General features: G+C 34.7%; 3 protein-coding genes across 3 annotated transcripts; 2 read left to right on the top strand and 1 right to left on the bottom strand.

Moving 5' to 3' along the window:
* Positions 1-6,187: 6,187 nt before the first annotated feature.
* LOC130625527 (uncharacterized) lies at positions 6,188-9,935 on the top strand. Its single transcript, XM_057440630.1, has 2 exons — positions 6,188-6,360; positions 8,333-9,935. The coding sequence occupies exons 1-2, from the start codon at positions 6,333-6,335 to the stop codon at positions 8,905-8,907; spliced, it is 603 nt and encodes a 200-aa protein (XP_057296613.1). The 5' UTR covers positions 6,188-6,332; the 3' UTR covers positions 8,908-9,935.
* Positions 9,936-10,202: 267 nt separating this feature from the next.
* LOC130625524 (matrilysin-like) lies at positions 10,203-15,553 on the bottom strand. The gene is made up of 6 exons (XM_057440627.1): positions 15,393-15,553; positions 14,738-14,849; positions 11,610-11,728; positions 11,149-11,497; positions 10,843-10,959; positions 10,203-10,702 (listed from the first exon to the last, which is right to left on the bottom strand). The coding sequence occupies exons 1-6, from the start codon at positions 15,489-15,491 to the stop codon at positions 10,299-10,301; spliced, it is 1,200 nt and encodes a 399-aa protein (XP_057296610.1). The 5' UTR covers positions 15,492-15,553; the 3' UTR covers positions 10,203-10,298.
* On the top strand, positions 11,767-14,127 carry LOC130625531 (uncharacterized). The gene is made up of 2 exons (XM_057440635.1): positions 11,767-12,571; positions 13,752-14,127. Exons 1-2 carry the CDS (start codon positions 12,186-12,188, stop codon positions 13,780-13,782), a joined length of 417 nt encoding a protein of 138 aa, XP_057296618.1. The 5' UTR covers positions 11,767-12,185; the 3' UTR covers positions 13,783-14,127.
* Positions 15,554-17,267: the final 1,714 nt, after the last annotated feature.

The raw sequence follows: 17,267 nt of genomic DNA, 5'->3' as shown, positions 1-17,267 counted from the left end.
ATAATTTTTTTAAAGAATTCACGAGATTCCACTTAACCACTTCATTATAGATGTCATTTGACATTACTCATATTTTGACCCAAGGTTTTTCCCCTATAATAAAACGAGGACATAAAACAGTTTTAAAATTGCACGCAAGAGCCATACGATCTGTAATTAATTTAAAAATTACATCCCTCCCACTATAAGGGTGTCGATCCTAATACAAAGCCAAAAAAAAATGTTGGACAGGAAGGTAAACCTTAATAAAATATGTTTGTTTGCATTTTCTAGAAAAATTTGTTTGCTACACTTTGTGTGCCAATTCCCTTTTCCCTTTTTTTCTGATAGGTGGTAAAAATAAACCCTGCTTGAATATATAATCTACCTCAAAAATACAAAGAACTATATTTGGTATTATGGTTGCAGCATACGTAGGTTACCGGAAAGAAAAAAACACTCATTCATCTACGCATTTTAAGTGGACGAAGATTTAAAATCCGTGTGCAACAACTGAAGAATCGTCAAATCACAGTTTCATTTCCTTTTGTTAAAATTTACAACAAACTATTGATCTCAAAGGAGCTTTTTTTTTGCTTTCCAGTTCTTCTGAGTTTGTGTTCCGTATAACATTCAACACATTCTTTTTTGAACAATTGACATAACCAATTATAGATGATGTTCAAGAGAAAACTTCAAGCAGAATTTAATGAAGCAGTCAGTGTGGAATTTTTTCTTTTGTATGTGGAATTTTTAAGTTGACTGTTGTTTAACTTCTGCCACCGTCACAAGGTTAAGTCGTCAAAATTCTTCAAAATGAAACATGGTCCCTTTTCACTTTTTTATATTCGGATGGTCTGGGAAGTTATGACTTGTGATCTACCTTTTTAGCGCTTCAATTCTGCACAGCACCCTCGTCCCCAGGGTTTTTTGCCTTTTTGATATGAGAGAAGACGGCTCTCTCATATTAAAACGGCAAAAAACTTTGGGGTGTTCTGCACAGGACTAAAAAAAGAATCGACTTTTATTTCTGTTTGAAGGACATTTAGAACCATTTGGCATGACCAACATCGTACGAACAGGGAAATGGAATTTGTGAAATGTGAAAACTACATCGGTAATAAGAATAAAATATATATATATATAAAAATAAATTGTGCGTAATAATTTAATATAATTACACACAATAAATACAAAAATACAAGCGAACATGGTTTAACTTTTTAGAAAGTATAGTACAATCCAAATGATACCACGGCTGCTCCTCAACAAGGTGAAGCACATTTGAAAAATTGCGTTAAAGATCTCTTCTTTGGGTGTTAAAAATCTTCTTCGTATTTGAACAAGGCCAACGATCTCAATAATACCAAGAATCAAAACTAACTTTAACATCACCTTCCCAGCACTATACCTTTTCTTCATATTTTTACTTGTTGACTCACGGCTTGCTCGATTGACTTGACGTATTTTAAAAGTTCCCAGTAACAGAAACACGAAAGAAACAAATGTGATACATGCGACTGGTAACACGTATGAAAACAGACGTGCGTTAAAATTCCCAATCCAACACGACCCCTCTTCTCCATAGGAAATATCAAGGATACTGAGGCGATCGAGAATTGCTAAACAACACACCACAATAGTAGGAACGTCTACTGCTATGATTATGTAACGCAAGAATTTATTTTTGTTTTTTCTTGTGTTCGTCAAAGAGCTTCGGAACGTTGTAACAAAATCATATGAAATGAAGAACACCATCATATGTGTAATTAACAACAGCCAGTGCCATGTAATGGATATGCTGAAACATGTTGTTTTGGTTTTTCGTGCGAAAGTCACACAGAGAAATGTCAGGTCAGTCAGCAACAAAAAAATACATAATGTAGCGATGCTCTTCTGTGGTATCGATTTTAACTTACTTCTTTTTAAATGACTACGAAGAAACCAGATGTAACAAAGTACACTAATCGAGGTAAAGATAATCGAGACATATCCTTCTGCGTCACGAAACAACTTTTTCCACTTTGGTTGGCGATGTCTTTTTTTTGGTCTGACACATACTCCCACACCACCCTTGTAAAGAGTATAACTACTACTATTTAATATCTCATTTGTTTTAAGTAGTTTTAAAGTCATATTTTTAAATATGATATAATTTTTTCTCGCTAGTTTTTGTATTTTGCATTTTCTTGTCATAAAATATTCTTTACAGCGATATGAAGATTTAACAACTTTTTTCTTTGTTATCCAAATTATTGAATTTTCTTTCAATTGCGTGCGTTCACAAAAGTTTTCGCGGTTTATTTTTCTATTTGAAATTAGGAGCGGTTTAGCACAATAAACGTTCTTTGGGAATATTCTTCTCAAATCAAATCCTAGAAATACGATGGCTTTTATCTGTTTTGGTTTGATTTCGGATATAACAACCTTCTTGATTTGTGACATACTTGACTTTCGAAGAATTGCTCTTACTTTCTGGATAGACATGAACGAAAAGTTTCGAGGTAATGTGAAATAGTATAAGTTTTTAAAGAATTTCAGTTTATATAACATAATTCTTTTGTGACTGTACTTCTGTGTAACCGACATTACCATGTTTCTGATTGCTTTCTCGTTTCCTGTTTCAATTAACTTAATGTACATAAACCGTTCACGTGAGCACTGACTTAAGTATGGTTTGTCATCTTTTTTAATTGTGAAAGGATGTGTTGAAAGGACACAGTTATTACCAATCATTTCATATCCAATAGGACATTGTAGTGGTACGCATTTGCCACTTTTAACGTCAAGCATCCCACCTTTTTCACAATATTTAAAATCAAGTTTATCTTTAGTGAAGGTATCCTCTTTTACCAGCACAGAATAATCTTGTCTCTTTAAGTTAAAAATAACTGACCAACTTTGGAGAGATATATAGGACAACCTTTCATGTTCTAGATGAGTGACAGGATCTGGATTGCATTGATAAGAATGCCACATACGCAACATAGACGTGTTATGGCCATTACATAAAAAGCAATGATAATTCATAAAGTACCCCAATCCTACCCCAACAACAATTCCCTTATAAGAATAACACATTTCGTAATAAGAATTTGTATGGTTACTGCAATATTGCACACCAGAGTCACTGCAGTTTGGGTTAGTTCTTTCGAAATCTGTTATTTGACACCTTCGTTGAGAAACATAGCTATTTGTAGGCACTGGATCAACGTCGGATGATTGTGCACCATGTGTATTTGTTGGCGTGTATGAATTGCATACAATTGAAATGTTTATATGTCTATACGTAGAAACCCCATGACATTGAGCACAATATCTATTTCTGTAAAAAAATCCGCTTTTTCCAATCACTGGCTGCGTTTGACCTTCTGAAGTACATTGTAATAATAAATTTGAATCACTTGGGCATGATGCCACCATTGTTCGATAAGTCGCTTGTACTGATCTGTTATTGAACGTTCTTAGTGACGAAATAGGAATTCTGGCAGTGTATTTCATTACCTTCAAATATTTCTTGCTACGAGTGATGAGATTTTTCTTGTATTTATCAATTCCAATTGTAGAGTTGGTCTCCCAAAATTTGTCAATACAACATTGGTTATGTATAATGCAATCATCCGAACACGAACAGTATTTGTATTCACCAGGTTCGGAACATAAATAATCACCTAAGTTTCCATCAAACAACGTCATACTAAAGAAAACTTTCCATGGAAATTGTTTGCCCAACGATACAGTAAAAAGAGCATTTAATAGAACTGGTATAACTTTCATTTTTCTATGGTCTCTTCCAGCAGTAACTCTAATGAATATAAAACTGTAATGTTCTGTTTTCCCTTTCTTAGGATGTATATAAAGAACCCTCCCACATCCTTTCTTTCCATGAATTTACACGTGACCATTTGATTGTAGTTTTATGAACATACTACGTGTAACATGTTGTAAGCACCAGAAATTCTTTTGTCAAACAAGGGAAGGAATCGCTATGTCACAGCTTTCTGCTTGACCTTTCCACCTTTTTGATTACAAATGCGTGCAAGCTTGTGTGCAAAATGAAACCGTTATCCTTGTTGCTTCTTTTGTAAGTTGTCCGTCTCTAAAAATGTGGCGGATCGGACGTTGGGCTCTTATAAATAAACTAGTTTTTTTTATATGGCTTTTCTAATACATGATTCTTTTTATACGCATATTGTTGTAAGCATATTCTGCCACAGATATGGGAATTTGTAAACGCATATGCAGTCTTGGTGTTCACTTTTTTCTTGTGTTCTGAGTATTTTAAGAAGAAAGTGTAGAAAATTTAAGAAGTATTTTCTTTTTCACAGTTTATATTTGTTATATTACTATACATATATATATTACTATACTGCCTCGTCCTCGGTGATTATCCCTGTTCTGTCGCTGTTCTTTGAAAGCTTTAAAACAGAACCATTTACGTTTTTCATTTGTTTCTCCAATAAGTTTAACGTGAGTATACTCTAAGCCTGATTGTGTTTTTCGAATGCGTATCCCAGTATGATTTCGAATTTTCACCTGACTTTTTTTAAAAAAGAAACAAAAAATGTAAATAAACTGAACCTCCCTGACTTTCTACCAATATTTTATTTAGTGTTTTCAGATTTATCAAGAGTTAGAGCATTTAGCTAGAGCTTTTCAAAATGCAGAAAATGCAGAAAATCTCAAGCCATCGACTAGCAAAAGTCCACCTAAGATTTAAAGAGTATTTCGTCAAGCTATTCATCTCTTCTTAGAATAATGAAAGATTACAATAAAATGTCGAAGTTGATAGTTACAAAAGAAAGTTTTATTAGGGAAATGATTATAACTAAAGCGGAAAAATTAAAAAATTTAATGATTTGATTATTTAAATGAGCCAGGCGTTTCCAAAAGTACAATTTTTTTAATTGCTACATCAGTTTCGCCTACACTTTCTTGTCACCAATGTCAGAAGAACTTCTTCTCTAGGTTGTATCTATCTCAACACGTTAGTTCAACTACACGTTCTCGTCATCAAGGTCAGAAGCAACTTCTTTTCCAGGTCGCATTTATCTAAACACGTTCAGTTCTGCTACACGTCTTCGCAGCAAACTCAGAAGAAACTTCTTCTCTAGGTTGTATTGGCCAGTTCAGTTAGGATATTTGAGTGCCTGTCTACTTATCGATCTTTTTACAGGGGGTATTATTGTAAATGCAGTAAGGACTAAGAAATAAGGTTGGGTATCGTGAAACATACCTTGTTAGGTCTATGCACCTCGGTTTTAAATATACACCCCTTTTGATTAGGCCACCAGAAGTATAATTATTTTTAAAACATAGTTTTCAATAAAATAGTGTTCTCGTCATCCACCTAAAAATTTGAATGTTTTGCTTTAACGATGTGTTAATTAATTCTTAAAGCCAAGGTTTTCTCTGTCTCGGCAAGGCATTTAAAAATCAGAAAAAGCTTTTCCGTTTGCATCATTTTGCATCATTATCAACTTAATACCCATTTCCTATAAACGAGGTTAAAATATTAAACTTTATGGTGGATACAAAAGAAAAAATGGTAACCTCGTGTTTCCAAGGCCACTAAGATGCTTAATAAGGACGTAGAAGGCCATGGCACACGTGCACCCCCCATCATATTCAAGTAGATTAAAACATAACACATGCAAACTTTATCAAAAATTGACCGATGTAGCACATCCAAAAAGCAGCCTAACACATGTGCTTTGTATCACACAGTCTCTGTCAGAAAGATCCAAGATGCACTGGGGCTTGGTTGGAAAAATAACTGTATATAAAAAACAAATAAAAAGGCATTCTGTTATACATATAAAAAATAAAGCTCTGGGAAGAATTAAAGCCAACTTTCCTTCTACAATCTCACACAAAATTTCTGAGACTCCCTCCACTTCCCCTAAATACAGTGTTGGCGTCTTTATGCTCGGCTTTGCTTCACGTGTTTTGAGGTCGGGGGAAGAAGCTGTCAAAACCATAATCAAAACCAAGCGCAATTTATTAAATTCATTCTCTATAATTTTTATGAGGGATTGTAGGATTCACTTTCCCTTTATTAGGAAGGCGGCAAAAGAGGAAGAATTTGGTTAGAAGTAGTTAAATAAAGACCTTAAAGAGAACATAGGCTCTTGTCCCCAGAACTTTTTGAGATTAAAACGTCGAAAGTACTTTCGGAGTAGTTTTGAGGAACTACTTTCGAGGTTTATCTCAAAAAGCTCTGGGGAACAAGCTCGATACACACGGCGGGAAAACCCGTTTAAGCTTTGCTACTCCCGATTCCGTAACCGGAATATACCTAACATAAACAAAACATTTTCCAGAAGCTGTGCTCGCGAGCTGCAGGCAGTGAAATGGATTCTGCAAAGCCAGGACTAAGTGGTAAGGCCCTATTATTAACAATTTTGTAGTGTCACTTTGATTGCATGTTGCCAATCTGACTGGATGGAATACGTGATAACTAGGTATCACATATTCCATCCACAAGATCAAAATTCTAGGCAAGTATTCTTCTGACAAAAAAGTCGTTATATGACTTTGTTTATTAGAGGTGCTTTGCATACTCATATTGCCATGCAGTTCAAGTCTTCCATACACTAAATCATAGTGCTGTGTTTTTCCTGCGCGCGCAGAAATGGAGGTAACTCTTCAGCTTAGTTTGTTTACAATTTTACCTCCATTTGTGCGCGTGCATCTTGCATTACGTAATCACTTAGATGCGTGCGCAAGTAAATAACGGGACTGTGATTCCATGTATTCAGCACACCACTAAAGAACAGCACCTTGGATAGAAAAAGGATTCCTTATTGGGTGAAGAATGATGAAAATGACTGACTAGATAAAATGGAAATTTTTCCACAAACATATATATACGGCCTTTCTATAATTCATGTCAACACACAGCAATTGCCGACGTGAATGCCAACATGAATTGAGAAAGGCTAGGTTCTCGTCAGCAAATTTTGTTGACACAGAAAAGATGGTTATCATTAAAAATTGCGCATATTTCTCTAAATAAAATCAATGCATCTGTATTGTCAAGTGCTTTTTTGCTTCCTCAAAAAGAGAGAAAAGAGATAAGCAAAGATGGAAGAAAGCCTCGTACTTCCCTTTCTCATCATAGGCAGTCCTAGCTATGTTTGTGAATGCCAACATGAATTGAGAAAGGCTAGGTTCACTTCAGCAAATTTTGTTGACGCAGAAAAGATGGTGATCGTTAAAAATTGCACATATATATTTCTCTAAATAAAATCAATGCATCTGTATGTCTAAGAGCTGTTTTGCATCCTCAAAAAGAGAGAAGAGAGATAAGGGGCCACATCCATACTCACATTGCCACGAGAAACGTCCAAATGGATGTTTGTGGGTACCTCTCAAAGTGCAATGGACGTTTTTTTTCGTGGCAATTCGAAACTACGTTTTTGCCCACTACAATCAACGAGCAATGAAGAGTTGGACTTTACTCTAAAGATACGTGAATAAAATGTGTGTTCTTCAAGTGAACGTATATATAAAGGACGGGGGACCCCGTGGATTTTTCCACGGGTTAGCGGCTGGTCTCTTTAATAATAGCCGTTGTCTGTCTGTCCCCCAAAATGGTAGGTTAGCTGCGCAAGTAGCGAGACGCACGCAGTGCTGTGTAAAAAGGACGAGCAAACCTGTGGATTTTTCCACGGGCTAACGACTAGTAAATTCATTTCAAGGTGAAGGGACAGGCTATTTCGCCCTTACACTGGACCACCAAAGAACTGCGGAAAAGGCTTTTCACCTTTGTAGGATAGGTTTTGTTCTATGGAAAAATAACTGCCACCAGTGGACGTTTCTCAGGGTGGGTGGGTGTCTTTGAAAAGAAACGTCCATTGCACGTTTCTCGTGGCAATGTGAGTATGGATGAGGCCCCTAAGCAAAGATGGGAGAAAGCCTCATACTTTCATTTCTCATCATAGGCGCCTGCCTATGATGAGAACCTTTTATATACTATTAATTTTTCTTGTAACCCTAGCTGCATTATGTTATAAAATGACATGGTGAATGTGAGGGATATATAAGTCAATTTGACACTAACAGAGATATAACCTGATAGCTCTTAGTAATAAATTGGAATGCTTAGAGCATGCGTAATGTGCATGGAGGTCATAACTGCAACCTACAAATCCCAAGGGTCAAATCCCACCTCTGTTTTAAGTCAAATATAATCGCTACGTTAGTCATGTGACATTATGTTTCACTGTTAAAAGTGAACTACACGTATACATTTATAAAAAAATAAAATGACTGTTGACTTCAACCTGCAAAATACTGGTGTTTCGCGATTAGATCCTTGTTTTATAACCATAGCCATTTGTGTGTTTAGGTGTTGTCATGGGCAGTAAAGGTAGAGGGAGAGGTCGATCACGTGAAATTAAAACAGTTTTTAATTTCAATGAAACAATGGATTTCCATAGTGTCAAGTCTGCAGCTGATACGAAAGCTCAGCCATTGCCTCCAGGAAAAATGCAGCGTAATAATTTATTTGTAAAAACATTACGATCCATGAGGGAACAAAACAAACTTGTAAACAACTCCAACTTCATTCAAAGCGTCGTACAAGAAAAACGTGCAAATCAATTTGTTAGAAAGAGATTTGATAACAGCCATGCAATGGAATGTGAAAATAACAGACAGTTGAGAAAGGAAAGCACAAGGGAGTGGGATAAAAATAAATATTACGACAACAAGCAACAAGTTTGGGTTAAACAAGACTCTCGTAAAGGTCAAGACAAAAAAAGAAAAAAGAAAAGTGAATGGGATGCTAACAAATATTGGGATAAAGAGAGTTTAATGTGGAAATGTCGAGGGAAAGTTTGGTATGAAAATGTGGTGTGTGATCCCGATCTTTGTACATCTGCTTTTGAGAACATAACGTTGTCTGACGATATCTGGTATTGATCTGAATTGGATCGAATGAATTACTGCATGTAAATATGTACATTTTAAAGTTTATTATATTTATGATATAGATTTATATTTATTATTATATATATTCTATTTTTTTCATATATATATTTTTTTTCTTTAAACAATGTTTGTTTTGGTATACAGCGGTAGTCACAATGCACTAATTCTGTTCATTTTCGCGCTTCTCTAATTATCTGCGCAAAATAGGTCTGTTTTCTTTGAAAAATAATGTTCGCACTAAAACTGTATAAAAAAGTGCAGCCGATAATTCGAAAGATTTCATAACGTTTACTCATCGTTTGTAGCATGAGGTACATCAATATTGACAATTTCAGCAGCGTAAAAATTGTTCCTGCGCGAATACATGTTTTGAAGATGCGTAAATACTTAAGGCGCCAAAATTAACAGTCGTCAAATTTATGGGAATTATGGCATAGAATGGCAATCATTACATCGGAAACGATGAATCTTGTTTTTTTTCGTTGACATTGTTGCAGTTGTGTTGGGTATTATCGAGACAAATCAATGTTTCTTATGTTGTTTTTACTACTTTTTGCGAAAATATATATTTTCCTTTTTCCATGTGTGTGTTGTTTTTCTTTTTTGTTATCTCTAACATTTATTCTAAAAAAAGTTGGTCTCGGTGAAGAACTGCCCCTTATTTGGACAAGAGACGACAAATCAAAATTTGAGAAATGACAACGCGCAGTAAACAGGTTCAGGATATTTACTACGCGTTTGAGCGGGCTATGTTTTATCGTTAATTCTTAGCTTTTCTTATCATTAATTTCTATTTTCATTTAATCGCTATTGGTCAGTTCGTCACAGCCTTTAACGTTCAGTATACGAGCATGCGCATTAGATTCTGTCATCTCTACCTCTTATTTTTGCTTCGAAAGTCGTGGCAATTTTCCGAAGGCTTCAAACCTTATGCAACGGATATTTTTTCAACAACCTATCAGAATTCTAAAAACGCTACTTTCTCTGGATTATCCCTCCTCAGTTTTCTGTTTTCTTGATAGATAATATAAGAGCGCTGCACCTTCAAAAGCTTTTCTTCAAGAGAAGAGGAAAGTAATATCACTCAGTTATCTCACAAAACCTCTGCAATACAAAACCTCTGCAATACAAAACCTCTGCAATGCCACTGTAACATGGATGGTTTGCAGTAAAAAAATTGTGTACCTTAAGTTTAGATTATTCTAGATTTGTTTAAAGTAATTGAGTTGACGTCCGACAACTTTCCCCTCGATCCCAACAAGCCAACATAAATACAGTTAAATTAGTAAGTAGTCTCTTTGGAAACATTCTAACCAATATAAGTTACTAATCATGAAGCATTTATACAAGCATTTATATTCAATCAAATTTTGTGTTTATGGTTATCCCACTTGCAAGTAAGTTGCTGTCTGTGTCGTCGCCTTCTTTGATGTGTCTGTTGACGTCGTCTTTCTCGTAGTCGTCGTTGATGTTTTCGCTGATGTCGAATTTGTAATCGTGTCTCTCGCCAATGTTTCTGTTGTAGCCGTTTTTGTCGTCACTGTCGGCTTTTCTGTTGACGTCGTCATCGTCGTAGTTGATGTTTTAGCTGGCATCGGCTTTTTCTTCGTGTCTCTCGCCAATGTTTCTGTTGTAGCCGTTTTTATCGTCACCGTTGGCGTTTCTGTTGACGTCTTTATTGTCGTAGTTGATGTTTTAGACGGCATCGGCTTTCTCTTCATGGTTATATTTGTTTTGACTGCCGTCTTCGCTTTTGTTGACGGTGTTTTGATACTGCGTTTGGGACCTAACACACCCAGTAAATTAATAAAAACATTGAATCACTTTAAACAATAAACCTAAATTCTTGGTTATTGTTCTTTGTTTATGAGAAAGTTTACAGACTATAACAGTCAGTAAAAAGTAAACAAATGTTTTTTTTAATACCGTATAATTTTTGCGCTCCCTTTATGTCATTTGCATCCAGCTGAATATCTTTCATCACATGCCATGGATACATAATCGAGTTTGGATCATTTTGATGTTCCAAGCCTAAAGAATGACCTAAAAGCAAACAGCAACAAAATTTTTTATAGTTTAAATATAAAACCGTTTGAATTTAGCTGCTCTTTAAGATTTATTGTATTTAAAAAATCTTCTTTCGCAGCAGTAACCTTTTTAAGACATTATATAACTAGCTTTCAACTATATAGATAACACCGTTGGTGTTACAACATAATTCCTTTGACCCACCTGTCAAATGTGTAATTGCCCATAAAAGATTAACAGTGTTTGAGGATATTTTATCATTTTTATCTGCTGTAAAATTTTCATCTTCATCGATATGAATATCTCCACTAAGTCCTTTGTTATTCAATGGATAGAAAGCGTGACCAAAAGAATGACCGCGCCCATTAAAGGAGTACGGATCTTCGTGATATCCAGTAACAAATCGGATGAGTATATCGGGATTTTCCTTGTTTTCGACAAGGTTGACATCAATGTTTTTGCTCCATTGTTTCATTGCTTTCTTGATAGCAGAGAGAATAGTTTTTTTGTCTAAACTTTTTCCCTTTCTCTCCAACCACCATGTTATGTTTTTCTAAACAAATAAAGAGTAAGCAAAATTTAAATATCACACACTCCTTTTCTCTTTTATTCTTTAAAGTCTTTATTTATCTTCACTTAACGTAATGAGAACATGGGCATTATACCTTGTGAAACTTTGTTCCCTGAACTATATATTCTCCTAACTTGTTGAAGCGCATTTGAGGATCCCTTAAGCCGCACCTCGTTTGATCCATCATGGTCGATGTTGGTGCATCAACAATACCTAAGCAAGAATTGGTAGATATTGTGGTCAAACTCTAGAAAAATTCATACCTTTTTGAAATATAAACACATTCAGTACGCGGTATACCACGCGATGCTTTGATCTTTTTAATGCCACTTCTTCAATAAGCAGGGGCGGATCTAGGGTTAGGCAGCCTAGGCAATTGCCTAAGCCTAAGCTTGGGCAAAAAAAAGGAAAATATGCCATATAGCATAACTTGTGAAAGTAATAAATATTTTTGTAAATTTGTCTTGTAGTGCTAACTTTGCTTCGCCAACCTGGATGCGCGTTGTTAGGAACTGTTTTTTTTTAAAAATTCAATAAGAAGTAAACCCGGGGCGATTTTAGGCAAGATACCGATTCGCCTAAAACGTCCGTGGGTTTCCAAGTTTTAAATGAATGAAAATCACGGGTGGAAGAAAAAACGCCTAAAACGTCCGTGGGTTTTCAACTTCAAATGAATGGAATTCTTAAATCGGAAGAAAAAACGCCTAAAACGTCCGTGGGTCTTCAACTTCAAATGAATAGAATTCTAAAACCGAGAAGAAAAACGCCTAAAACGACCGCGGGTAAGTTTTACATAAATCTCTGTGCGGCCAAGGGTGTGTCCTTCTTTTTCAACATGGATTCCCTTGATCAGGAGTACACTGTTGAAGAAGCTTTCAAGTCAAATGATTTGAATAAATTGAATGAGTTGTATGCAAAATTGAAAAAAGAAATTCTGGATTCAGCTACCTTTTCGGATAATGAGAGGATTAATAATGTTGGAAAGAAGTATTTTCGCGATCTAGTTGCTGAAACCTTTATTCCAACCTTTGCTAAAGACAAATTTATTGCTTTGAAGTAAGTAGCTAGATAATTTTTGTAGCTTTTTCTGTCTTGAGTATTAGGTACCTCTTTGTGAAAAACATTAAAAGTTATTAAGCACCAGCACTGATTGTTATGAAATAATTAACCCCCACCTCCACAGATGTTCTTACAAAACGTGTTATTAAGTCTTTCTTATCAAAACAAAAGCTTCAATTAATAACCTCGATCATATGAATAGTTTGTTTTTTTAAAAACAAGATAACTGAGACAAGTGTAATCTTGTTTTATGTTTTGATGAGTTTGTTAAGTTTAGTATGGAGTATAGCTAGCCAGCAGCTGCTTGTGTGATAGTTGGGAATTTTGTTTAATTTTTAACTTTTACTTTCTTTAGGTCACAAGCCTCCCAGAAAAAATGCTGAGTCTTATCAAAGAAAATGTAGATTGGAAAAAAAGGTTCAATGCTTTCTTTCAATTCTATCTAGAAGACTTGCCCAATGTTCAATCTATCGAACATGAATTGGAACTTTGGGAAATTTACTGGAAATCATATGAAGGGCCTATACCTAACAACATTTCCTCCACATTGAAATCTGTCAATTTTACTGGGTTTGAAAATGTAAAAGTGGCCTTGAGAATTTTAGCCACTTTACCTGTGACTTCTTGCGAGTGTGAAAGGACATTTTCAGCCATGAAGAGGTTAAAAACATTTACTCGCACAACCATGGACTCAGATAGACTAAATGGCTTAGCCTTAATGCATGTACATCAAAACATCATTCCTAATATTTCTGATGTTATTGAGAAATTTTCATTGAAAAATAGACGATTAAACTTTAAGTGAATTACATTATTACCTTCTTCATAAAACCTTACTTCAAGTTATTGTAGAACACTTCTTTTATTATATATACATATGTACCTCTTATTTTACCATACCTATTCTTTTGCCTAAATTATACTTATATTAGTATATGCCTTATCATTGCCTAAATTATACTTACATTTTTATGTACTTACCTTACCTATTTTTGACAAAAATGTTTTCTGTAACTTTAATTCTCGAGTTGCCTTTGTGGCCTCTCCTGGAAGCAATTGACTGTAACAAAGCACCTCCAGAGTAAGGTCCAAATTTCACAATCGATTTACGTAATTACTTAAGTTCTGTTTTTCCTAAATTTTGTGTGTTTTTTATTATGATTGTTTTTACCTTTAGCCTTTTACCCTATCATTTTGACTGGTCTTGATGCAAATAATTGTATCTGTTGAGTGGCGCTCCATTCACTTCATGGTTTGTTGTTTGACAATTGATCATTTATTTTGATTTCAATGCTAGATTCATTCGTCCATTGGTATTACTTCTGTTTCTGCTTATATACAAGTGAAGAAGAAAGAAGAAAGAAGAAAAATTGTTTGCCTGGTTATTAGATTAACCTCAAATTTATAAAAAACATTATTCTGGCATATACAAAACGTCGGAAGATAGTAAAAAGACGGGAGTAGTTATCGCATTATGTATCAAAACTTTTATTTGTATTTTATATTATTATATAGCCTTAGTAGCCGAAAAGCACTTGTTACCACCTCGAAAACCTCTTTCTGGTCTTCTGGTATCTCGTAAAAAAAATTGAAAAAAAAACAAAATTTGCCTAACCATAAAAAAATCCTAGATCCGCCCCTGATAAGAGGACGTTCATTTAATTCAATGGTTAGCAACTGGTTTCAGGAAGTAGCTGTGTTGAGGGGCTAATGAACTACAGATAATAAAGTTATAGGATGGTGACACCGTGACGCGCCACCAGTTGGCATTGAGACGCAAAATTTTGAGAATGTGCGTCTCTAGAACCCTGCGAAATAAGTTCTACAACTGCGCCCCCTGCATAATGAATATCAGTTTAAAACCAGCAATACCTACTTGTTCTTTTTAAGATCTGCCATTTTGAATAGTCATTTTAAAAAAGTCAATTTCAAATTAAGAAGTGACTTTCATTAACTAAACTCTATCGAATGCACGACTCTTTATTTAGTGCGCGCTCTTAAGTGAAGCATTACTGTAGTCTTATCCCCAGGGTATTGTGGCTCCTGAGCCGTTAAAATGGAGTGGCCAACAAGGCAAAATGCCCTGGCAACGAGGTTGGTGTTCCGTGTAACCTGTAAAAAACATAAAAAACAACAAACAATTATTTTTATTTTTAATATTACCTGTTTGCTGTAAGTTAGCGAATTGTTGAAATCTTTTTAATATTCTGCGGAATTGTGTGTCACTGAGAAATGCAACGTAATGATCCATATAACCATACTTCATAAGATATCTCTAAAAAAAGATTTGTTATTTTTTTAAGCCTAAGCTGCAACCAAAGGGGAAGTAATTTGCGCGGGAAAAAAAATTCGCGAGCTCTTGTCAGGTTCGCGAAGTTTAATTCCCTAATGTTAGGACAATTTGGCGAAAGTTTGTTCTTGTTAACTAATTCCCTGCTAGAATGTGTAAAACATGAAAGTGGTGGACAAAAAGGTAAAATCAGTTCTTCTTATGGTAAAGGTTGATGAGTCTCTAAAAATTCGTGTGGTATATCACATTGTTTTTTCCAAGTTGCGAAGCCTGCTACGTTGGTCAGACTGACCGACATATAATCAACAAACTAAAAGAACACTGGAACCGACAAAACCCTTTGGGACAATTTTTTGCACGAAAAAAACACACCTCAATGATTTGACTGCATGAAAAAAGGTAAAATTTCACGATGCTTTTATGAGAACAGCAAAAAATTAAAAAGTCTTTCTGCTTAGCAAAGTAGAACGAAAGTAAGTTTCTAAGCATGGGACTGTCTTTAACAAATTAATCAATAAGAATTTCTACCTTCGCACGTTGTTTTCTTTCATCTTGTGTCTTTTTGACCGGCCTTGCATCAAAAACACTCAATACAGACAAAATTATTACTATGACGGAAATCTTCATCTCCCTCTTAATCTTCAAAAGAATTTGAAAATTATATCACTGCCACGTTTTCATACTTAAGTAGTCAGCAGATAGCTCTGTGTTTATGACGTCATATGTTAAAGTCAATATTGTTTTTGTTGACATAAGTTTCGACGTGTCTGATTACTCACGTCATTTGCTACTTCTCAAACGAACAAAAAAAAAAAATCTCGAAAGCTTTTGTCTTTTTAGCTAGCTGCATTTCGTTATAGATGAAAGAGCTAAATTATTTGTCTATGAATCTGGGCTTACGTTCGATAACACGCTTGAACAACCACGGGGAATCGGAAACCGTTGGAGTTATAGAGAAGTTCGGGTAATAGAGATTTGTGAGTTTTTCCAAGTTCTTGTATAAATTTTGTAGAAATGGCCAATTAAGCATAATTTTTCTCTCTTATAAGGAGTGGGGACGAAATCTTTATTTGTACAGGATAAAATCTCAACCTTGTTGGCTAAGAACGGACTGAAAAAATACAAAATACAAAATATCAGTTAAGACTCGTTTACAGAGCCAAAACAATACCCAAAGACGAAAAAAAAAACATTTATAAATTCACTATAATAATGTCACTGATGCTTCGTCTACTAAATTCTGATCATTCTCCTAACCCTCAGCGTTCAAAATTGAATAATTTCATTACTTTCACTGTGATCTATTAAAGTAAAAACTTGTTATCAAGATAAGTCAAATCAAATAACCCTTAGATAATTCTTTTTATACATCAGATACATTTTCCTTGATGATATTGCTGTGTTGTCACCAATGCTTCATTTGATATCAGCCTTTTGTTTAATCATCTTTATGGCCATATTTTTGGACTATTTACATTAACGTCGAAGTTTTTAAGAATTATTTACAAAGGCTCTGGTTGTCAATATTTTTAAACTGTTTTGATTAACGTCGAAGTTTTTAAGAATTAGACTAGTTGGACAGAAAGATTTATGTAGCTCAAATTGAAGTTTTAAACAGTCTAGTACGCATTTGTGATTTCTCCTGAAAGTAATTTACAAATTATATTCCTCGAAACTATCGAGAGTATCTACATAAAATATAATCACTCCTGGTGAAAGACATAAACACATGCTGTTGCTGAATGTTTGTCCCCTTCCACGCATGATCATAGCACAGTTCTTCTGTTTCTACATATTTTCTAAATGTCTTACCGTAATGTTTTTTGCCTCTTTTAAATATTAAATAATGTCTGGAATCAAGTTTGTGTACGTGACAGGGAGGGTATTTTTGATTAGCTGGAGCGTTGCCTGTGATATTTTTTTCGAATATTCACTGTTCTGACAGTTGGACTGTACGACAACATAAAATGTATGTTATAAAAATAATTAAACTTGAAAATAATTATTTACACTGTCATCTCACGAGTTTCATTAAATTTAAAATCATTCAATATGTTTTGAGAAATAATGAGACAGATATAAACGAATACTTTGCGAAATATAAAAGCGAGAACAGTCAAGCCTGTATTCTTCTATCTGTCTCTGAGTTGTGATATCCATAGAGTGCAGAGCTAATGTATCTTCTGTGAAACATTTCACATTTCTGACATTGCTATTCTACCAAAACGTAATGTCTTTTTTAATTTTTAAAATAACTTAAAGGTTTCCCAAAGAATTTTAACTTGTTGTAACGAAGGTTTCCAGGTAAAAAAAAACCGAGTAACCTCTTACCTTTAGGATTGAATATTTTTTTCCATTGAAATTTTGCTGTCAGTTTTGTTCTATTTAATTACATTTTGTTAT

The sequence above is a fragment of the Hydractinia symbiolongicarpus genome, chromosome 14 (genome assembly GCF_029227915.1).
Source record: "Hydractinia symbiolongicarpus strain clone_291-10 chromosome 14, HSymV2.1, whole genome shotgun sequence".
Taxonomy (NCBI): Eukaryota; Metazoa; Cnidaria; class Hydrozoa; order Anthoathecata; family Hydractiniidae; genus Hydractinia; species Hydractinia symbiolongicarpus.
The sequence above is the reverse complement of the archived record's forward strand: the minus strand, read 5'-3'. Positions and strand labels throughout refer to the sequence as shown.